This window comes from Lytechinus pictus, chromosome 4 (assembly GCF_037042905.1).
Source record: "Lytechinus pictus isolate F3 Inbred chromosome 4, Lp3.0, whole genome shotgun sequence".
NCBI classification, from domain to species: Eukaryota; Metazoa; Echinodermata; class Echinoidea; order Temnopleuroida; family Toxopneustidae; genus Lytechinus; species Lytechinus pictus.
In genome coordinates, this window is record NC_087248.1 from 14,189,515 (window position 1) to 14,214,972 (window position 25,458).

Sequence of the window (25,458 nt, forward strand, 5' to 3'; positions counted from 1 at the left end):
CAAAATGTTAAAATAATTGAATTCCACGTGTTCAGGGACGAATGAAACTTCATTTCACATGACAATGACGAGAAAATCAAAATATTTCATACTTCATATAATAAAATACAAAAGAAATAGTGGGTGAGTGATGTCATCAGTTCCCTCATTTGCATACCGACTGAGGTGTGCATATAAGCGTTTTGTGAAATGAAGCAGAACTTTAAAATGTCATAACTTTCTTATTTTACTTCCGATTTTGATGAAATTTTCAGTGTTATGCTTGTTAAATTTTTCTCTTTTTATTCAGATCAAGGTTTTTTTTTTGTTTTTTTTTGGGGGGGTGGACTTGTCCTTTAATCTTGCCATATCTGTGTTACCTCTGTGTGTGAAAAGTACATTAATTTATTTAGTTTATTCAGGGATTTTTTTTTGTATGTACATATAGTCTCTCTACCTTGTCTTCTCAGTCAAACCAAATCTTATAAGATCAGCAGCAAAAAAAAAAAACAGTTTTCAGGAGTATATGACATCATTCTGCATTCCATACTTAATTAAGCTTGACATATCTGTGCTAACTCTTAATTTATTTAGAATATTTATGATTGTTTAATGCCTCCGCCAACGAAGTGGCCGGAGGCATTACGTTTTCGGGTCGTCCGTACGTCCGTCCCGTTTTGTTTTGTCGAAATCTCAAGAACCGTGGAGTGGTTTTACATCAAACTTGGTATGAGGGTATATCCTGGGGGGATAATACTTTGTTTTGATTTTATGGTCACGGGTGAAAGGTCACAGAGGTCGTTATATACCTTAAAATGTCCTGTTCTTGTGATAACTTAACCATTGGAGCTAATAACTTCAAACTTGGTACATTCTTTATATACATAATAGAGGGAGAATGATCTGATTGGATTTTGGGGTCACATGGTCAAAGGTCACAGAGGTCAGTATGCCTTAAAATATCTTGTTCTTGTGTAACTAAAGGAATGTTAGAGGAAGTAACTCCAAACTTGGTACATATATGCTTGATATAGGGGGGGGGGGTAATTTGGGGGGGGGGGTTGCAGGGCCAAGTTCAAAGGTCATAAAGGTCATATACTTACAACTTTTTTATCCATTTAGTAATTTTCTTGTGTTTTATGAATACTAAAAATTATTTTCATATATCAAGTTTGATTGTAGGTCAGTGTATGCATGAAATTGTTCTTGTGATAAACCAAAGACTTCGATAGATCAATTTCAAATATGGACAATGCATACATTATGACATTGACTTGAGAAGTTCAAAGGTCTAAGAGTTCATGTCTCTTGTCACAATTGCTTGTAGATTCAATATTAATGGTTCTTTGATGCATATATGAGAGTGATCAATATGATAATAGAAAATATCAATCAAGGTTTTCCGTTGGGTAGATTTAATTTTATTGAATAATTTTTGCCTTATCCAAATATAAGTGAACACCAAATGTTCAGGCCAGCTATGGTAGGAATCGAACTCACGATCTCCTGGTTACTAGACAGGCGTCATACAACTAGACCACCAGGAATTAAGCCCGATGGCTATTGGCTGCTATTATGTGATATATCAACACAGTACTGTACCTGCTGCTATTATGTGAATCAAACCAGCTACCAGCCATCGGGCTAATTCTCGGTGGTCAAGTGGTATGACGCCTGTCTGATAACCAGATGGTCGTGGGTTCGTTTCCTACCCGAGCCGGCCTGTAAATTTTTTTCTTAGCAGCTCAAACATGCACTGAACATTCAGTGTTTATTTATGTTGGGATAAGGCATACATTATTTAATATAAAAAGAATAGAACAAATTTGAAGATTTATGGGAAATTACCTGTGCAACATATTTCTGATCTAGTGGCAATGGCGGAGGCATAAATTTCGACTGTGTGCAGTCGAGAATCCATCTAGTTATTTTCTTTTGTTTTTCGTATAAAGTCTTTCTAACATGTCTTCTTGGCCAAATCAGTTATATGAAATCAGCAGTAATAAAACAGTTTTCAGGAGTACATATATACATTCCTTACTTAATTTAGCTTGCCATATCTGTGCTAACTGTTTGTGTGAAAAGTACAAAATTTATAAAGAATGTATTAAAATTTATGTGGGTTCTTTTATAGATATGTATTCAAACCTGCCATGTATAAAGACTTGCCTCTTTTGTCAGCTAACTTGGGTAATGTTTCCAGAGCTGTACATGTAGTACTGTATTAGATGTGTTTGACTTTATTTTTATTAAAAGTTTTCATTGCGTTGTTCTTAACACTGATTTGCATTTTGTCCCTTTTTAGGTCATTGTGTGATCACTCACTGATTGATACAATAAGTGGCGATGTGTAGTGTGGAATATGACCTCTGTCATATTATCTGTCTGACTGACCTACAATTTTAAATGTAATTTCTTATTATACCATCACCAATGTGGCTCTTTGATGATGTAGCCGAATGTGTACATTGTAACTGTATTTTAATTGACTCTTTTCTTTCGCTGATACACTAGAAACTCAATATACAGAGATTCCCAATATAACAGTCAAATTTGCTGGTCCAAGGTCCTTTTGTTTTTGTGCCCTGGTGAAGTTAGATTCCAGGTATAATAACAAGGTTCATGATCCCAAGGTCCTCCTTATACTGAGTTTCCACTTTATCTCATTTCAGCAGATAATATGATAGAGGTAAAAAGCAGACAGGTTGGATGACGTGTATGCTGTGTATGACCATACGACCATGGTTATACTCTGGTTTGGGTGGTATAGCAGTTGATGGTTATACCAGAGGTCGGTTGTAAAACCATGGCTCTACTGTGGTTTGGTTTGTACAACCAGGGATTTATCATCGTTTCTGGCTGTGAAACTACAGTTAAACTTTGGTTTGAGCTTGAGAACCACGGTTTTATTGTCTCACTTGCATAGCAGAAGTGAGACATAGGCGCCGCTTTCCCGGCGGCGGCGTCAACACCAAATCTTAACCTTGGTTAAGTTTTCGAAATGGTATAATAACTTTGGAAGAATTTGGTCCTATTTCATGAAACTTGGGTATAAGGGTAACCAAGTATCACTGATCGATCTGCTATACATTTCAGGTCACATAATCAAGGTCAAAGGTCATCTGGGGTTACTGAACTTAGGCCATGTTTAGGTGTCAATATAAAAAACTCAAAGATTTTGAAATATCATAACTTTGATCGTTTTTAAAATCGGTGTTTGATCGATGTCATCGAGCGCCGGTGCAGATTTTGCGAAATCGGTGCATCGAAAAGAAAAAAAAAATACGTCGACCGGCCGATTTGCTTGGTTAACACAATCATCAAAATAAACAGTAATGTCCAACTTGACTACTACTTACTTGATCTACATTGCCCCCAAAATAACACCTATTGTGTAATTATGATGCCTATTCACCACTAATTCGAAGTTTATTTCGATCATAGTTCGAGTCTAAGTCGTCTGCTCGTGCCGAGATAATTTATGCACGATGAATTCATGAATGGAAATGGTAATACTGTTGTAAATCCTTTCAAATTTACCATAGTTAAATCACAGTAACTGTAGTACGATCACGGTTGAAGGATGTCCAAACCATGGGCAGACCAAGGTGCACCATGGTTTAACCATCATCAGACCATCATGCACCATGGTTAAACCATGGGTATGTCGCACAATGGATCCAATATTAACCATGCTTTTACCATGATTTTGAGGATGCAAGACCATGGTAATTCTATGATTGGTTTGTAGTGAAACCATGGTTATACTTTGGATTTCATTGCATAACCATGTTATTATCGCCGTTTCTGTTTTAAAATCATTGTTTCACCTTTTCTTAACCATAGTAAAGACACTTTGAAACGATGGATTTACCACAATAAAAACAAGGTTGTAACCACGGTTAAACCATGGTAGCCATGGTTTATCTACAATGAAACCATCGATTAACTGTGGCACATTATGGTTAAACCGTGGTATACAATGGTTAAACCATGGTTAGACAGTACTTTGACATGGTTTAACCATCATCATACAATATTGCACTAATGGTTAAAAGGTGGTTTTACCATATGATTGATCATGGTTTTACCGTGATTTGGGTTGTAATTACGTGGTTTGGCTGCTGTAAAACAATGTTTTCACCGTTTTCTAACCATGGTTTCACCTTCGCTTTACCATGGTTTTACCTACCCTTTACCATGGTTTTATACTTTCTTAACCATAGTTTCACCTTTTCTTAACCGTGGTTATAGTACGGTAAAAACACAGTTGTGACCATGGTTATGCCATGGTAATGTCATGGTAAGTGCGTTCCAATTTAACACCTTTTAACCATGGTTACCATGGTTTACCCATGCTTAACCTATAGTTTAACCGTGGTACACCATAGTTAAACCATGGCTAGACAGTACTTTGACATGGTTCAACCATCATCATACAATATTGCACTATGGTTAAAAGGTGGGTTTACCATACAATTGATTATGGTTTTACCGTGATTTGGGTTGTAATTATGTGGTTTGGCAGCTGTAAAAGAATGGTTTCACCTTTTTCTAACCATGGTTTCACCTTCTCTTTACCATGGTTTTATACTTTCTTAACCATGGTTAAACTATGGTAAAAACATAATTGTGACCATGGTTATGCCATAGTAATGTCATGGTAAGTGCGTTCCAATTTAACACCTTTTAACCATGGTTACCATGGTTTACCCATGCTAAACCTATAGTTTAACCGTGGTAAACCATGGTTAAACCATGGCTAGACAGTACTTTGACATGGTTTAACCATCATCATACAATATTGCACTATGGTCAAAAGGTGGGTCTACCATACAATTGATTATGGTTTTACCGTGATTCGGGTTGTAATTATGTGGTTTGGCAGCTGTAAAACAATGGTTTCACCTTTTTCTAACCATGGTTTCACCTTCTCTTTACCATGGTTTTATACTTTCTTAACCATTGTTAAACTATGGTAAAAAAATAATTGTGACCATGGTTATGCCATAGTAATGACATGGTAAGTGCGTTCCAATTTAACACCTTTTAACCATGGTTACCATGGTTTACCCATGCTAAACCTATAGTTTAACCGTGGTAAACCATGGTTAAACCATGGCTAGACAGTACTTTGACATGGTTTAACCATCATCATACAATATTGCACTATGGTCAAAAGGTGGGTCTACCATACAATTGATTATGGTTTTACCGTGATTCGGGTTGTAATTATGTGGTTTGGCAGCTGTAAAACAATGGTTTCACCTTTTTCTAACCATGGTTTCACCTTCTCTTTACCATGGTTTTATACTTTCTTAACCATTGTTAAAATATGGTAAAAACACAGTTGTGACCATGGTTATGCCATAGTAATGTCATGGTAAGTGCGTTCCAATTTAACACCATTTAACCATGGTTACCATGGTTTACCCATGCTAAAGCTATAGTTTAACTATGGTTAAACACTAGTGCACCATGATTTCACCATAATTAAACCATATCTTACTATGGTTAAACTATGAAATTACTGTACGATGGATCCAATGCAAAACCATGGTTTTACCTTAACATCAAACCATGGTTTTTTTTTACAAGGGTATGCATTGATTTTATAGCCACTACAAATATCAGGAGGGGGGGGTGAACAGGGGAAGTTGACATAGAGGGTATTATATGACACCTAGATATATCCTTGGCATTTGATTGGTTGTTTGATATCGATCATTCGGACGTTTTTTTTTAACAAGTGCACACCGAGTAACCAATAATGCAACATGTATAACATTCCCATTTATTTAAATGCAGGATAAAAGAGCATTGTGGATTAAATGCCTTGCTCACAGGCATAGGTACCGCTGCGGGGATCGAACCCAGGATTTTTCATGTATAGCCAGGCGCCTAAGACCACTCAGCCACGGCACTTTTACAATGACGTCATCGACCGTGCAATTTAGGATCCATACGATTTTGTCCATTGCACGCACTTATTGTACGCGACACAAGCGACAATCAACAGACCGAGCTCGCTGCACTGCATGCATGGTCATATTTTGCATCGAAATTGATAATTTTCCTATGAAAAATAATCTAGTTTTAAGTGTAAAACCAAATAATGAATGTTCCTTCATTCGTGCAATGGACAGAATACTTCATTCGGTGAAAGATGAAAGTGCATGATCTCGGTCTGTTGATTGTCGCTTGTGTCGCGTACAATATTGTTGGCACCTGGAGATCACTGCCTCCTAGTCCCATGCGTGTGTTTATATAACTGGACATATTCTCTGCCGATCGTCGTCGTTATCGTTTTCATGCCTCACGGGCGCCACTAAAACCACTGCGGTAAGAACTAAAATCTTGTATTTGTGATCTTCATTCGAAATATTGACAATTCCGTTCCATTACGTATATCAACCCTGAAAAGTGGATTTTCCTACTATCATAACTGATATATTAGCAGTCATTCGTGATACTTCATTTGCATACGATCGATGCCGATGTTCGCCATGGCAGTTCGACGGACCTCGACGGTCTTTCTTATGCTAATGACATTGTCCATCTATTGTCACCAAACTACAGCCTTCCTTAAATTCAACATTCCTTCTTTGAATACATATGAATGGAGTGATTATGACAGAGAATTAAGGGAACTTTTGTCTCCACTGCACCATGAACTCGCCTCCGACCGAGAATCGACCGCCAGAGCCGGCGATCAGATGACGACTATCATTCAAGAATTCCTCTCCTCGCATGAAGAGTTTGTTTCAAAGGAAAAGGAGAAACAATATATTGCCCGGGCCCCGAAAACCCTCAATGAAGCGAAGAAGCTTAAAAATCGTCTGAGAAAAAAAGCTTTCGCAAAAAATGCTTCAAAAGAAGATCGGCAAGCATTTCGGGAAGCCGTAAAAGCTGTCAGCTTCCTGAGCAAACAGCGTAAGGCAAATCAAAGGCATAAAACTATCACCAGAAGGGAAAAACTGTATCAGCAAAACTTTTGGGAATTTTCAAAACGCTGCTGTTCGGGTACTCTCGATGGTGATGAAAGTCAAAGTCGCACTCCTTCGTTCGAAAAAGATTATGCCGATCGGTATTACACTTCCAAATATTCGATTGCCCAGCCGTTTGATCGTACTTCACTCTCTTGGTTCCCGTATATCCATGTCCCCCAAAACGAGTCATTTGATCTTTCATCTATTAAACCTAAAGATGTAAAATGTATCCTATCTCGCAAGAATTCCACTTCGGCTCCCGGCCCAGACGGCATTATGTATGGGATTTTGCGCAAATTACCATCGACCCACTATTTCATGGCCACTCTTTTTAGCAAAATTCTAACTTCTGGAGAGCCACCTGAATCCTGGTCTAAAAGCCGAATTTCTTTGATATATAAGAGCGGTCCAACCGATGACCCCCGAAACTTCCGCATGATCGCGTTGACATCATGTATTGGTAAGATCTATAACCAAATCATCGCGGAGAGACTTGCCAAATTCTTATGTTCAACCGGTACAATTGATGACTCGACCCAAAAAGCTTTTCTAAAAGGAATAAGCGGTTGCGTAGAACACTGCCAGACCATGAATGAACTCCTTGCAGATGCCCGTCATAAAAAAAGAACACTGCACGTAACATTCTTCGACTTAGCAGATGCCTTTGGTTCTGTGGAACATCCTCTCATATTCCACACAATGCAATCTAGCCATATCCCAGAAATAATCATTACATATGTCCGTAACCTTTACTCTAGCCTACAAGGTGTGGTGACGAGCCCGTCCTGGAGATCCGACCCTTTCAGTTTCAATCGCGGTGTCTTCCAAGGAGATCCAATGTCTCCTATCCTCTTCCTTCTCGCTTTCAATCCTTTGATTAAAGACTTGAGTCTCATCGAAAACCAATTTGGGTACAGCTTGAACGGACAGAAATACATAACCTTACCTTTCGCTGATGATTTCTGTCTCCTGACGTCAAATCAAAGGTCACATCAGAGAATTATGAATGACATTGGACTCAAGTTAAGATCCATGAACCTTACCCTTAAACCTTCTAAGTGTTCCTCATTGTCTATTTGCCAAGGTTCAACTAAAGATGTTAAATTTTGTATAGATAATCGCCAAATTAGTGTACTGAAAGACAAACCTGAAAAGTTCTTAGGATCATACATTACCTTCTATGGAAAAACACAGGATACGTTTGAGCTGATTGAGAAAAAATTACAGAATAATCTTAATAACATAGATAACAGTCTTGTTAGAAATGAATACAAAATACGTGTGTTTACTCAGTATGCCTTACCTTCTCTCAGATATTAGTTAACTGTACACAACTTGACTGATACACAACTCACCTCGCTTGATTCTATTGAGACTAGAATGTTGAAAAAATGGCTGGAAATTCCCAGTCACGGTGCAACGCCTTCCATATTGTACGCACCAAAGGGATTGAATGTAAAAACAATATCAGAATTGTATCTTGAGTGTCATACATTGTCTTTTGCCTCTACCTTGACCAAAGGTGATCCAAAGGTAAGGCATGCAGTAGAGTCGAAAATAGAAAGGGAAAGTAAATGGTCTAGTAAGAACAAGAAATTTGGAGTTAAAGTATCAATGAAAATGTTGGAAACAGCAAGGGATACGAATAACGATGATTCACAACAATGGAAATCAATGAAAAGGGTAATTAAAAATGTAATCGTGAAAGAGAAAAACGATAACTGGTCAGAGCGTTTACAGAAGCTCGCAAAACAGGGTATCTTACTACATTTGTTAGAAGTAGAAAAAAGCGATCTTACTTGGAAATCAATTATGTATGGTCTACCCAGAGGTGTCCTAAGTTTTGCCTCGAGAGCTGCAATCGATAGCCTTCCAACTCCCCAAAACCTCAAGTTATGGGGTAAAAAGATGAATGAAAAATGTTGTCTATGCAATTGTACCGGCTCTTTGGTCCATATTTTAAATATGTGCACTGTTGCCCTTACTCAAGGCAGATTTACATACCGACACAATAGCGTGTTAGGTTACCTTGCAAAGGAATTGAAAAGTTGTGCAGAAAGCAGTGGCATAAGACTTGATTTGTATGCTGACCTCCCAGGGATGAGAATTAATGGTGGTACAATCCCTTCTAATGTTATAGTCACCACAGAGAAACCAGATATAACTCTCTGTTTCCCAGAATCTACCCCTCCAAAGATTGTACTCATTGAGTTGACAGTTCCTTTTGAACCTAATATCCATAAGGCAAGAGAACGTAAGGAGGTGAGGTACGTTCAACTGAATAGGGACATCATGTCTAAGAATTATGAGTCGCATCTGATATGTTTTGAAGTCGGAAGTAGAGGGGTGGTTACCAGAGACAATAAACAGCAAATTAAGACAATTCTACATCACGTCGGTTCAAGGAAATACAAAGATACTATCCTTACAATGAGTAAATTAGCACTAATTGGTTCATACGTAATCTACAATGCAAAGAGTGAACCTCAGTGGACCGACATGACACTTCTTCACTAAATCTCATTCTGAATTTCCCCAATATGATTGTTGTACATTTTAAGATAAATATTTGCAATTTTTTCTGTCATTATTATGCTGTTCAGATAATTATGGCGTAAGGGCTGATTCCTTTTCCTTTTTCCTTATACTTCACCCCCTCTCTACCTCTTTATCCATTTTCCGGCCTTCTCCCGTTTTCCTATTTCTTCTCTTCTTCCAAACCTTTTCTACACCATTTCTTTTCCATCAGCCCTTGCTTCCTCATTCTTCCCACCGTAATTTCTTTTTATTCCAACCATTCTTGTTTCATTTATGTATGCCAGACTGTAATATATCATAATTTTTTTTTGTTATATATACAAAATATAAACTCAAGATCTAGGCTTACTTATGTGAATTTACTTTTTATTTGTTTATACATTTATAATTGCATAATTTATATATTTTTGTAATACCATATGTTAGTACAATGACCTCATTTTAAAATCAGAACAACCTAAGTTAAACCACAGGATAGCACATCCCCTCCTTCCCCCTTCTCACCACTCTAAGTATAAATTTTGTTTTGAATCGAATTGACGCGTTTGATATATGTAAATAATTATCATCTCTTGCTTTATGTTTGTTTATGTATACCTATACTGTATTCAATTTATGTTGCCCTGTATTTCGTTCGTTTAGAACTGATAACCTGGGCATATTATTGTATTTGATTCCCTTTTTTACGAATAAAAGGTGATTAATAAAAAAACTGTCCATTGCATTCATAAACATTCATTATTTGTATATTGTAAGACAGATAGTCACGCGTGATTGGTCCATAGCGCGTCACGTGATATGATCGAAATCAAATGTATTTGTCCATTCGGTCCACATTCGATGATTATAATGACCAACCGGTCCTTGAATAATTATACTTTTCTACGTGTATGGCGCCCTCTTGTGGATTAGATGTTACCTACTACACGGAAATAAAATATGTGGGACTAAAGTAGCGATCATTTGCAATCGATCAACACTCGATATCAATTGGTATAATTTTTCGAACCGGACCGCGAAATTTAAGTGAGTCCGACGACGACGACGACTAGGATCCTACTACGACTTAGGTTTAACGTTATGCCTTCTTCAGTTACAAGATGGAGCCTAACTTAATTGTGTAACGTTAGACAGGAATAACCGTCATTTCTAAATTCTGAGGATTTATTTAACGATTTCTTGATAGATCTCGTACCGGTATTGGTGAGTGGAGCCAACGTTTTTTTTAGCAGATATAAAATAAGTGTTAAAACTTTTAGTTTTGGATTTGGCCTACCTCAAGCGATGTTCGTGCAGGCTCCACTCCACTTCACTACCGCTACACTACGCTCCACCAGTGTAGCGGTAGTGAAGTGAAGTGGAGCCTGCACGAACATCGCTTGAGGTAGATTTGGCCTAACGTTAACGTCAAAGATTTGTGGTGATGTCTGATGAGGAATAAGATCAGCTTTTGGACGATAAAATTGGGCATTTAGTCTATAGATTTAGGCCTAGATCTAGGTCTACCGTGAGATCGTTAGGTCTAACTTTTTAACGTGTTATTTAGGCCTAATATAACGTTAGATCTAACGTTAGATCTAGGCTAGCTAGAGTCTAAAACTAGTTAGAGAAATCTAACGTTAAATCTTGCTAACGACAACGTGAGTTAGATCTAGATCTAGTGCTAACGAGTCATTAGTTAGATTTGGTCCTGGAATACCAACAGTAGATCTAGGCCTATATCTAGGCATACAGCTGCAACCTCAGTTAGTCTGACTTAACGTTAGAACTCTAGATCTAGATCTAACGTTAGATCTAGACTTCTAGACCTAACTGTTAGATCATGTTTTATCTCATCCCTAATTAGGCCTATAGATCGGAATCTGCACCCGATCATGGCCTAACATACATTTTCGGTCTGTCTTGGGTCCTGGACCTGGACTGGACTCTAACTTAGATCTAGGGCTAGGCCTAAACAATTTTTCTTCATCATTAAAGGCTATCTAATATAACATATATTGACTAATGGGATGAGTAAAAATACATTCTTTGGACATTTCTTTGGATTAATATTTTCCCTCAGCGGTGTGCTTCGGGAAAATATAACTCCTTGGGAAAATATGAATTCGGCGGTCCAAAGAATGTTTATATTACACACCCTATCAGTCAATATCTGTATAATACAAATAATGAATGTTTATGAGTGCTCTGGACAGAATAATTCATGAGGTGAAAGATGAAACGATCCATTGAACTTGGCTACGCCTCGTTGAATTGATCATTCATTTTCATCTTTCACCAAATGAAATATTCCGTCCATTGCACGAATGAAAAGAACATTCATTTTTTTGGCGGCCGATTTTGCCCCCCCCCCCCCTGTGGAAAATCCTAGGTACGCCACTGCATTCATTATTTGGTTTATATGACTCCTGAAAATAGATTATTTTTCATATGAAATTTATTAATTTCGCTGCAAAATATGCTCGTTTAGTTGATTGTCGCGTACATACAACATGCGTGCTGCTTGTAGTGCCTGCAGCGGTGCGCGCGTGCAAAGGACAAAATCGTATGGATCCGAAATTGCAAGATGAAAGGATCAAAATTGCACGATTGATGACGTCATTGTAAAATGGACTGAATGATAGATATCAAACAACCAATCAAATGACAAGGATCTATCTAGGAGTCATATAATCCATATTATTACTAACCGAGTGCAGCCAATATGGTGGCACACCATAAGAGTTCCCCAAGGAGCGCTACTATGAACAACAATCCTCCGAAACGAGATCCATATTTGATCTGAAACGGGTCGATCATTGTCACGTAGTTGGATGCTCTCATCTTCCTCGTAAAGAAAAGCCCATCTATTATCGGAGTAAAAATGAAATAAAAAGTTTATAGGCAAATTTGTCTTTATTCCATTCTTTAGTCGAATCTCTTAATTTCATGGGGTGTAAGAAGAAAAAAAGGAGATGGAGAAAAAGAAGGGGAAGGAGAACTAGAAGAAGCAAGTAAAGAAAAAAGAGGGGGAAATTATGATGATGGTGTTGGTGGTGATAATAATGATAATATAACAATGCTAATGGCAATAATAATAATAATGGTAATAATGATACTAATAATAACAATAATTATCAATTCAACAATCATTCGTGATAATGAAACAATGATAAAAAGAATAAGAAGGAAAAAAAAAGAAAAAGAAGAGGAGTAGGAGGAAGAAAAAGTAGGAGTAGAAGAAGAAGTAGAGGAAGAAGAGAAAAGAAGAATAAGAACATTGTAGAATTCCATGAAGAATGATAAGTTCTCAAGGACATGAAGGAGGAGAATATATCAAGGTAACAGAAATACGGTCATGTAAACTTATTAGTCTGTTGTTGACTTGTGGTCAACCTATTGTTGCTTTATAAGGCCAATAAAACGATAGAGAAGTCTATAACGATTGCTTTAGATAACTAAAAGCAAGTAATTTAAGGGTGCGTTTATCCGCCACTTTTTCACCCTAGAATCATGATCTGAATCATGATTCAAATCATGATTCTGCAGAATCACGATTGCGTTTAGTCGAAATTGAATATAATCATGATTAGAATCACAAACATGAAACACGAAAAAAGGGGCGTTTGGAAAGACGTTTCTGCAGAATCACGTACGAAAATGTTCGAATAAACGATATCGTGATTTGAATCATGATTATATGACCTCACTGTGTTGTCGGGCTACGGCTTTCGGTTTGACTCTTGCCAAGCTTATGCTCATTGTATGTACATGATTACTCTGCATGCATTTCTTGTCATGTTCAAGTTCTGTGTCGGTCATCGCATCGTCCACTACTTTTCATTTTTGGTCATGTCTTCAACTTCAAGTTCTAGTAAATGAATTAACTGGAGACAATGATGAGTATAGAGTGTCAATATTAAATTGGATCTACGCTGAAATTCACTTCCGAACACCATTTTGGATTAACTAACAAGATGAATAGAAGCATATGGACCCTATATGATAGAAGTAAACAAAATTAGGTTGAATTCTGGAAGCAAAAGATTTTTCGAGAGTTGAAACACGTGCAAAAAACTTCCTCTGTCAAACTGCGCACTAGTGATGCGCACTGGATTGGCCCGAATCTGAAGAGAAACAGCATTGGAATGACGGTCGTCTAAACGCTGATTCTGTGATATCGTGATTCATGTTTGTGTTTTGAATCATGATTCAAATCATGATTCAAATCATGATTCTGGCTTGAGGTCGCATAAACGCAGCCTTAGAGATATACAAATAAAACTAGAACGAGATGAACGGAGGATCAACTACATTTAATATCTTGCAATCAACTTACAATGTATTACTATTACATTCTAAGAAATGGTTATTGCTTTGATTATAACCTGTCTGTTCCCTTACAAGAACTGGAAAGTTGTAATCAATATCTCGAATGTGAGTTTTATTTTGATTACTTGATTAAGCAACATTTTTGACAAACAGCATTAAAATTACAAGGAAAATGTGTAAAATTAATACACTTTTGAATAGAAGAAAGGTCTTATTAAACAATGTCCGCCAGTGTATTGAACAATTTATTATTAAAGTATCACAACTTACTGACGGCGAAACTGAGACTGTATCCGATTGGAGCTTGTGTCCATAATAACCCACCGCCTGGTCTGAATATCTTTTCCGCTGTTCCATTGATGTAGCCACCTCCCACCCAAGTTGCTGACAGAATAAAATACTTATGTATATTAGGCAGGAAAATATCTTTTTTATTCTTCTTATTCTTTTCTTCTTCATCATCATCATCATCATCTTATTCTTCTTCTTGTTCTTCTCCTTCTTCTTTTCCTCCTCTTCCTCCTCCTCCTTCATTGCTTTACTAATATTTTCTCACATTCAAAACCAATAAGTTTTGTACTATATTTGTCGTGAATGACTTTACATTATAAAAACAATGTCAATGGGAAGAAAATAAATGTGCACTGTCATAGTACATAACGCAAGACTTTAACGAATGATAGATTTTTCTTGAGGATGGGGTAAAAGCCTCTTGATCATGCCAATCCGGTTTCAAACCGACTAACCGACTAGTGTGAAGAACCCGACAAACCATCCGATGTCCCGACGGGCCACCATCACGCGTTCAGGATTATCCCCTCCTTTGGTTCTCTTAGAAGCCCACATGCCAACGAGAAGGATGATGAGATAGAAAACGATCATCCCGGCGACACCACCCCAGTGAACCGCCATCTTTGCGATGCTGTGTAACTGTAAGAACAAGCAAGGATATAACGACCCATATTTCTTTTTTTTAAGACGAAAAGGGCAAATTTTAAAGTCGTATTCATTTACATCTGTACGGGATAATGATTTCAGCATCAGCTTGAGAAACAACAGTCTATAAACTCTTAAAAGTAGTAAGAAAAATTGGGTTTATATTAAAGAAAAATGTGATAAAAAAAAGTTAACTTTCCGACTCTACATAAAGCAAATAGCATATTAAAAAATACTATATTTCAGATAGCTATTTTCCGATATCGATATGGATTGTATTTTTCTATACTGACAAGCTTCTGTTCATATTTGCATTCTCTAAGTTTTTTTTCCGACATTGATATGTAATGTATTTCTTTACATCTACAAATGTCTGCCCACATTTGTGATCCATTTATAATACATGTATTTTCAAGCTAGCTAAGGTACCAGTAATTATGACTTAGCGATGAACATCCATACATGTATGTATTTTTTTTTTTTGGAGGGGGGGGGGGTTGGGGGCTTTAATTGTGCTGATTTCATGGGTTGATGGGGTGTACGTCAGCTGCCCCTTCCACCACTTTTACCGTCAGCTTTTATATTTTGAAACGTTGTATTATTTCACCTCTATCCGTGGGCTCCGTTTGGTATATTTTCATCGACCGAGGGGCGTCTGCTGCTCCTTTCCAGCCGCCCTGCTTTTTACATTTTTGCAATGAATACTCTGGGGCGAGATTGGGATGATTACGAAAACATTTCGACGTTTGAAACCCCCAATTTACTTTCCCCTAAAAGCGGGTAGGGGAGAAATGAAGCTAAGATGATGGAAAAATGGAATAAAAAGAGGATGGGGATGATTTTAAAGTAAAAAAAAAATTGAGGTCATTATTTAACAAAAAGTTTCGCTCGCGCTTCGCGCTGCTCTACGTAACGGTCTACGGCAGTGTTCAGGGGTCAAGTCTTATATGTTCAGAGGGGCAACCTAACGTATTACAGGCTCCTTGATAGATCAAGGACATCCCGCGTAATTGGTACATAATCTTCAGATATCTGTTTCTATCAAACCTGTTTCCAGGACGTTTTGTCTTATCATTAGACAAATTTGAGTAAAAAATCTGCACGATGAGGTTCAACGGAATACGCATTATGGGTAGTCTGCAGGCACATACATTCATTGAAACATTCATCAACAAGTGTTTCTTCATGGCACATAATTATAATGATAATAATAATAATAATGATAAGAATAGAAATATTATTAATAATAATAATAATATTAATACTACTAATAATGATAATAATATTAGTAATAATAATATCAATAATAATAATAATTGTAACATTCTTAGGGCGCTAAATACAGGTGTTTCTAAAACTTGCTGCTGAGCGAGGGTGGCTTTCAGTACAGAGGTCATTGTAGGCTGCGCATTCAGACCGCATAACTCGAGTGATCGATTTGCACAACAGACTACATTGTGAGCATCTACATGTATGTATTCTCGCAATGTCCTGAATGGGTTGCGGCTTTATAAGATATCACTCTAGAAAACATTGTGTTTCAGCGCTTCATTTACATACTGTGATGATCATATGCGCTGTGTAGAATGAGGAGGGGGAAAAAGAAATATTAGTTTGCTAAATTTCCTAGCTTATCTATATACATGTATTTAATATTTCATTTTCGTTTCATTCGTTTACTTCCAGTTCCAAGAAATACAAAAATGTCGTGAACTATGAAACTCTAAACGTAACAGTGCACTTTGGAGAATTGTTTATTTTGTAATGGCGTAATAATCATATACAGCACTTTTTGCCCGAGGATACAAAGCGCTGCTATTATTACTCCGGCTTTGGCTCGAGCTGTACCAGTTTTTCATAGACGCTCGGTGCATTCAGATACCCATCCACCTCACACCTGGGTCGAGTGAAGCGCAGTGTGGATACATTTCTTACAGAAGGAAATAAACTATGGCTAGGATTCGAACCCGCGACCCTATGTAATGACTGAATGGTGATCATGGGTATATTTGCTTTTGTTTGATGTTTTCTTAGACTCAACGCAATCAACAATTTTACGAACTTTTTATTATCCTTTCCTGGATAGCAATTTGAGTTTTATCATAGGCAAATTGGAGGGACAATGCCGCTTATCAAACATCAAACAAAAACTCAATAAGGGACCGTGTGTGCCATGATAAAAGGTTGATAAAATACACTAAAGCTGAACCTTATCAATCACAGATTCTTCTCTCAGAATAATTGATTCAGAAAAGAAACAACATATTTTCTTCAAAGAAAGAAACTCATTGAGAATGTATTTGAGAAACGGAATATAATTGGAAAGAAGAATGCATGAGGATTCTATATTTTCCTCAATCAATGGTAGTCTAGACAACAGGGAGTTAGTGTCTTGTTGAAACATATACAAATTGTCATGATTGAAATTGATTTTTTTTTCCGACCACCGACCAGCAACAACTGAACTGTGAATCAGTTATATAATATAATAATAATAATAACTTAGTCTTATATAGCGCTTTTAATGAAATCCATATCAAAGGGCTTTACAATGTAGAACATACGAAATATACAAACAAAAGTGATATTAGAAATCACATTAAAAAACAAATATCAAGGACACTTATAATGGGATAGAGGTGATTTCAGTATTGCCATACACCTAATCCAGGCCAGTAGCCGGGGGGGGGGGTTCCGCAGAACCCCTCCATTAACAAGAGCAAAAAACAAGGAAAAGGGAAATGAAGGGGGAAAACGGGAATAGAAGAAGTAAGGAAGCGCTGCGCGCTCGCATAATAAACAGTAACGACAATGTCCTCTTCATAATGTTCCATTATTTTTAACAGAGTTTAACATGCTCCCTTTTTGGTCAGAATATCAACAATTTCAACTCATGCTTCACACTCCCATTAACTTTGTAATCGAGATATTGCTCGTTCTTTATTAAAAATACGTGCTTAAATAGTTCAATTTTTCATAATATCGGAATATCAAAACTTTTCAGCTCCTGTTTCACGCGCCCATCTTTTCTTTAAGGGAAACCCAACCTTTTCATGATTACAAGATTGAACAGAATGTCCTAGTCTAGGAGATAGGGGGCTTTATTCAGAATTTTTGGTGGGGAAGGTTTGACAAGCTTATCCGGGGTAAAATTGTGCGCTGATTCCAAAAATGTCACTCTTATTGACCGTACTCACGCCATTTTGACCTTTTGGCCAATTTTTGACCAAAAATTACCATTTTGACCACTCTTTGGAAAATGGTCACTTAACAGAATGCTTTTGTAGCCACATGCAATTGAAAGGGTCTATCTTAAGAAAAAATGCACCCACATTCCAGACAAAGTGGTTTCATTTGCCAAATCAAAATAGAAGTGGTCATTTTGGCCATATTTTGGCCCAAAATGACAATTTTCATGATTTTCTGGTCCGAAATTAATTACAAATATTGATCAGAGCTGCGATTGGATGTCTTTAGAAATCTGCATTTATTTTCAAAATGTGCGCTGGATCACAACAATCAATCTCATGTAATTAATTTTGTCAGTTTTGACATGTGAGGGTCATTTTGGGTACCTTAGACATAACTGACCATTCGCGCAGTTTTGCATTATTAACTGTTCAAATAGGCAGGAAATCGAGGTCTTCAACATGTTTTATCTTCTTCTCTTATAAAATGAGAATGCATTCAAAAAGTCCTTCTTGTGTAGAATTTTATGCTGATTCCAAATATATCAGTCTTAATGACCCTATTCAATAGCTCTTGGCATTTTGGCCCCTTATGGCTCTCAAAATGACCAATGACATCAGTTCAATCTATTCAAAAATACTTTTAATGTTACCAGAATCGTTACAAGGGTGTCCTGTGACACCTAACATTGGTGTATTAATCCTTTAAATTGAACATCTCAAAAGTATTTTGACCTCATGCAATTTATTCCATCAGTTTTGATCTATGAGGGTCATTTTGGGTACTTAAGACATAATTGAACATTCGCGCAGTTTTGCATAATAACTGTGCAAATCGGCAGGAATTTGAGGTCTTCAGTGTGCTTTATCTTCCTCCGTTACAAAATGAGAATGATGCATAGGTCCTTCTTGTATATAATTTCATGCTGATTCCAAATATGTCAGACTTAATGACCCCATTTAACAGATTATGGTCATTTTGGCCACGTTTTGGCCCCCAAATGACCAATACCATCATACCATCTGTTCAATACTTCAATTTATCCCAAAAAACTTTGAATGTTACTAGTATCGTTACATGGGTGTGCTGTGACGTGACACCTAATACTGGTGTATTAATCATTTAAATTGAGCGTCCCAAAAAATATTTTGACCACCTTGGTCATTTTGGCCACATTTTCCCCTGCCCAATGGGATTGGTCATTGTCGGGACCAAAAGCGACCAAAATGATCACTAGCTCATAAATGGTCATTAGGACTGATATATTTGGAATCATTAATCTACATTCATCTAGAAAATGTCCTAACATTACATGTAAATGATGCTAAAATGTCTCATTCCTGAATTTGCTGCCCCATATATGTGAGTTTTCCATAAACATTTACTGTGTGGTCAAGGTGGCTAAAATCATGTAAATGACCACGGTGCACGGTCAAACAACCTTATGTATGCTCGGTGTAAAGGGTTTTATCACATTTATCAACACTCTTTACCGATTAATAGTAGCTCATGCTGATAATGATACTGACCAGCATTTGAGCCCTTTTCGAATCATCGAAGCATGTGTGGTCACTGGTCAATATTGAGGGAAACGTGATCAAAATGACCACAGGGTCCAATAACACTGTTCTGTGTGGAATCATTTCATTGATTTCCACCCAGAAGCTTTCAAACTTTCCCCATTTAACAATGGTTGATGCTAATATTAACGCAATCTTAAATTTATCCTCATCATGTTCGATATAGCCTGAATTAACACACTGCAAAAACTCCGGTGTTGATTTAACACCAGCCCGGAATCTATGCATGTCCACACCAGAGAAGTGTTAAACAACCCCAGTTTCATTTTGGTCTAACACTAGATAGGTGCTTATACAACACCAATTAGTATTAAAAAATTTAAAGGATGAATACACCAATGTTAGGTGTGACAGCACACACTTGTAACGATTCTGGTAACATTACAAGTATTTTTGGATAAATTGAACTTATGTCATTGGTCATTTTGAGGGCCATAAGTGCCCAAAATGACCATAAGCTATTCTCGGAATCAGCATAAAATTCTACACAAGAAGGATTTTTTGAATGCATTCTCATTTTATAAGGGAAGAAGATAAAACATGCTGAAGACCTCGATTTCCTGCCTATTTGAACAGTTAATAATGCAAAACTGCGCGAATGGTCAGTTATGTCTAAAGTACCCAAAATGACCCTCACATGTCAAAACTGACAAAATTAATTACATGAGGTTGATTGTTGTGATCCAGCGCACATTTTGAAAATAAATGTGGATTTCTAAAGACATCCAATCGTAGCTCTGGTCAATATTAGTAACACATTTCGGACAAAAAATCATTAAAATTGTCATTTTGGCCAAAATATGGCCAAAATGACCACTGTGATTGTGATTTGGCAAATTAAACCACTTTATCTGGAATTTGGGTGCTTTTTTACTTAAGATAGACCCTTTTAATTGCATGTGGCTACAAAAGCATTCTGTTAAGGGACCATTTACCAAAGAGTGGTCAAAATAGTCATTTTTGGTCAAAAATTGGCCAAAATGGCGTGAATACGGTCAATAAGAGTGACATTTTTGGAATCAGCGCACAATTTTACCCCGGATAAGCTTGTCAAACCTTCCCCACCAAAAATTCTGAATAAAGCCCCCTATCTCCTAGACTATCCCGTTTTAGGTCTAATCCTAAAAAAAAGTTCGTGATTCGCATTTGCAATAATTATTGTTTGGATATATATAATTTAACTTTATTAAAAACGTGCCGAAACTGTCTGTTTTTTCCAGATCAGAATATCAATTTTTTTCATCTCGTGCTACCCGCTCGCATGTGTTTAAATATTTAAATACCGATCGCATTAAAAACAATACAAAAAGTGCGTACAAATGTGCCGTTTTTAGGTCTAAATCGCCAAAAAAAAAATTAAGATTCGCCCCCGTATACTTTTTCTTTATACAAAAGTATGCTTTAAAACTTTTATTATTAGGTTAGATTGTAAAATTGTAAACAATTTTCAATTTTTCTTAGACTCTAAAGCCCTCTAAACATTTGTTTTTCAAACGAGTTCCCTCAACTTTCTTTATTTTTTTTCTTTATTTGAGATTTCATGAGTACTATGGTATCAAAATAAATCGTAAAGGAATTTCAATAATTAACTCGCATGATATTCCAGTAGTTTCAGAAAGGGAGGGAGGTGTGGGTAGAGTATATGTTACCCACATTTTGCCCTATCTCCGCTCTTGTATGCTATGGTTTTCCAATTAATAAGCAAGAGGTTAAAATAACAAAAGAGAAAGCATTATGAAAATAAAGATTACATAGTAATTCAAATATTTGCCGTGCATGATGCAGTACAATTGTTTTAACTAATAGTAGACTTGTTAAGAGGTTGAACGCTGCATTTTTTAGTACAAATGTCCCACTTGGCACAAATGTTCCTTGAGTCAAAAGAAAAAGATTCATCCAAAGAGACACGCTGTATCTATGCAAATAAGCAAGTAATTTGCATAAATTTGCATATTATGTCGATATACTAAAAACAAGTATTTCAGAATATATATTTAACCAGAACTGCCCTAAAATTGGAAATAAAGACTTAGGGTAATAAAGGGAAGAAAATTGTCATAAAATAATTGGGATATCTTTGTTTATTATTACCTAATTTACATAAATTATGCAAATTATAATTTAAAACAAAGTATTTTTTCATGAATCCTGAACTGCTTTTAAAAAACAGCAACTAATACACAATGTCAACATTCTACATGAAAGAAAATATATTAGCGAAAACATCGATATGCTTCATGACAGTATTAGTGTCTTAATTTGCTTAGAAAGAGGGCAAATATGTCAAAATGTATGACGTGATATTGCGCTAAAACGAGACCAAAACAATCTCTATGTCACAGTCACACTCACGAATCGGACAATAAAGCGATCAATGGTATGTCATTCGAGATAACACAATCTCAACACAATAGCTTCCGTCGGCTTCTCGTATCGCTTTTGTTGGTGTGTCTGCCACACCGTAATCTATGATACATACGGACAAAATGCATTTCGGTATCAGTAAAACACTATTAATTTTTTTTTATTTGTTTCTAATTTGTTTCTCTTGGAAAATTTACAGGAGACATTGCTTTGCAGGTTACTGCTTTAATGAAGCTCTGGCACATGAATCATGACGAATGTATCCTACCTCAATCCATATTTTAACTTTATTAAAATATATATCTTTTTGGAGACCCCGAGGTGGCAAAACTGCATCCCCCTGCATTCCCGCCACAAAACCAGTTTGACTTGTATAATCGACTTGGAAAAGACAGATGTATGAGACATCAGTCAACATGTTTCCTGAAGAAAGTTTTTTTTTGTTTATTTAAAGGTCAAGTCCACCCCAGAAAAATGTTGATTTGAATAAATAGAGAAAAATCAAACGAGTATAACGCTGAAAATTTCATCAAAATCGGATGTAAAATAAGAAAGTTATGGAATTTTTAAGTTTTGCTTATTTTTCAAAAAACTGTGATGTGCACAATTAGGTGAGTCAGTCGATGATGTCCATCACTCACTATTTCTTTTGTTTTTTTATTGTTTGAATTATACAATTTTTAATTTTTTACAGATTTGGCAATAAGGACCAACTTGACTGAACCATATAGTATAAAACAATGCTATCTACACATGTTCAGGAAGGAATTAATTATTGTTTCACTTGACGATGAGAAAATTAGAATATTTCATATTTCATATAATAAAATACAAAAGAAATATTGAGTGGTTGACGTCATCAGTCTCCTCATTTGCATACCGCCCAGGATGTGAATAGAACTGTTTTGTGAAATTATGCGAAACTTTGAAATGTCATAACTTTCTTATTTTACATCCGATTTTGATGAAATTTTCAGTGTTATGCTTTTTGGATTTTTCTCTTTTTATTCAAATAAACTTTTTGTTGAGGTGGACTTGTCCTTTAAGCCTACGCCCACGGGAGCCCTCCGAATTTACCCCCATCCCCTCTCCGTATTTCGACTTTAAATAAAAAAATATCGTGTTTTAAAACCATCGGCAAGGCAAATTGCGTTTTTTGGTATAATAAAGCAACTTTTATATCTATATTTTTATATTCTTTGCATTCTCCTCTTGAAAAAAAAAAACATAGAAGGCATTGTTTTATATCTCATAAAATAAGTTCGTGTACTTGACGGTGGCCTGTCGAAGTTGCCCAACCGTTTATTTTGTTTCTACAATATATATTTAGAATATCGTCTAAATGAAACCCTCATCTGGAAAAGGGCACTTATTAAAGGCAGCATCTACATTATATAGAGGAGGCCCTGGCACTGGGAAGAGGGGGCTGAAGCTTGTTAAATTTCTTCGGACCAAAATTCTACATTGAAACTTTTTTGCTTTTCAAATTAACATCAAGAAATTTAACAAGCAAATAAACAAAATGGATTGCATTACAAAATGAAGGGGTTTTTTGGTAACGTTTCTTTTTTTTCGTTTTGTCACATCTGCCGGAATTCCAGGGGGTGCTGTCTATGGAGAATAACACACGCAGCACAGCCCCCCCCCCCTTCAGAAAAATCTTGCGGGTGCTTCAACCCCCGCTTCCAAGTACCAGGGCCTCCTCTATATAATGTAGATGCTGCCTTTAATAAGTGCCCTTTTCCAGATGAGGGCTTCATTTAGACGATATTCTAAATATATATTGTCAAAACAAAATAAAGGGTTGGGCAACTTCGACAGGCCACCGTCATGTACACGAACTTATTTAATGCGATATAAAACAATGCCTTCTATGTTTTTTTTTTCAAGAGGAGAAAGTAAAGAGGCTTTACTGTGTGTAGTAAAAATGTATCTTTCTTCCGAATGGACTCTAAAAATATTTAAATTTAACATAGAGTGGAATCAATAAAGGGGTATTTTAGAGCTTACGTGTGGCTTTTCTTCAATGTACCACAGCTCTTCTACATGTCAATTGTAAAGTATTTTTACCTCAATCTATTCCAAGATATGAGTTCTAAAGACAATAAACTATTTTTTAATACATAAAACCAAAAGGGGAAAGGGTATCCTAGGCATGCTCCTGTTGGGTTATAGCCTTTACTGTGCTAGAGCATTATTACAAACTGCAAAACAACAACAACAATAATAATAACAATAATAATAATAATAATATTAATGATAATAATAATATTAATATAGATAAATATGAAATATAGATATAAAAGTTGCTTTATTATACCAAAAACGCAATTTGCCTTGCCGGTGGCTTTAAAACACGATATTTTTTTTTTATTTAGTGTCGAAATACAGAGAGGGGATGGGGTAAATTCGGAGGGCTCCCATGGACGTAGGCTTAAATAAAAAAAAACTATCTTCTGGAAACATGTTAACTGATGTCTCATACATCTGTCTTTTCCAAGTTGATAATACAAGTCAAACTGGTTTTGTAAAGTAGCGGGAATGCCGCGGGGAATGCAGTTTTGCCACTTTGGGGTCTCCAAAAGATATATATTTTAACAAAGTTAAAATATGGATTGAGGTGGGGTACATTCGTCATGATTCATGTGCCAGAGCTTCATTAAAGCAGTAACCTGCAAAGCAATGTCTCCTGTAAATTTTCCAAGAGAAACAAATTAGAAACAAATAAAAAAAAATTAATAGTGTTTTACCGATACCGAAATGCATTTTGCCCGTATATACCATAGATTACGGTGTGGCAGACACACCAACAAAAGCGATACGAGAAGCCGATGGAAGCTATTGTGTTGAGATTGTGTTATCTCGAATGACATACCATTGATCGCTTTATTGTCCGATTCGTGAGTGTGACTGTGACATAGAGATTGTTTTGGTCTCGTTTTAGCGCAATATCACGTCATACATTTTGACATATTTGCCCTCTTTCTAAGCAAATTAAGACACTAATACTGTCATGAAGCATATCGATGTTTTCGCTAATATATTCTCTTCATGTAGAATGTTGACATTGTGTATTAATTGCTGTTATTTATAAAACAGTTCAGGATTCATGAAAAAATACTTTGTTTTAAATTATAATTTGCATAATTTATGTAAATTAGGTAATAATAAACAAGGATATCCCAATTATTTTATGACAATTTTCTTCCCTTTCTTACCCTAAGTCTTTATTTCCAATTTTAGGGCAGTTCTGGTTAAAAATATATTCTGAAACACTTGTTTTTACTATATCGACATAATATGCAAATTTATGCAAATTACTTGCTTATTTGCATAGATACAGCGTGTCTCTTTGGATGAATCCTTTTCTTTTGACTCAAGGAACATTTGTGCCAAGTGGGACATTTGTACTAAAAAATGCAGCGTTCACCCCTTTTTTTGCAGTTAACAAGTCTACTATAAGAAGTAATTTTAAAAAATGGTTTTGAGGATATCTAACACACTTTTAAAGAAAAATCCGGAATGGCCCCGGATATATTCATGAGCTACATGTTTATGAAATGAAATGACAA

General features: G+C 36.3%; 1 protein-coding gene across 1 annotated transcript; it reads right to left on the bottom strand.

The window, feature by feature from the left end:
- Window positions 1–12,137: 12,137 nt before the first annotated feature.
- LOC135153965 (high affinity choline transporter 1-like) lies at window positions 12,138–14,742 on the bottom strand. Its single transcript, XM_064098940.1, has 3 exons — window positions 14,564–14,742; window positions 14,088–14,201; window positions 12,138–12,352 (listed from the first exon to the last, which is right to left on the bottom strand). The coding sequence occupies exons 1-3, from the start codon at window positions 14,727–14,729 to the stop codon at window positions 12,192–12,194; spliced, it is 441 nt and encodes a 146-aa protein (XP_063955010.1). The 5' UTR covers window positions 14,730–14,742; the 3' UTR covers window positions 12,138–12,191.
- Window positions 14,743–25,458: the final 10,716 nt, after the last annotated feature.

Excerpts from the sequence above, each read along its gene's own strand:
- LOC135153965 (XM_064098940.1), bottom strand. The coding sequence starts at position 14,729 with ATGGCGGTTCACTGGGGTGGTGTCGCCGGGATGATCGTTTTCTATCTC. Across the intron at positions 14,202-14,563 it reads CGGGTTCTTCACACTAGTCG|CAACTTGGGTGGGAGGTGGC; the intron begins GTTAGTCGGTTT and ends TTATTCTGTCAG. Across the intron at positions 12,353-14,087 it reads CAGTCTCAGTTTCGCCGTCA|ATGGGCTTTTCTTTACGAGG; the intron begins GTAAGTTGTGAT and ends CTCCGATAATAG.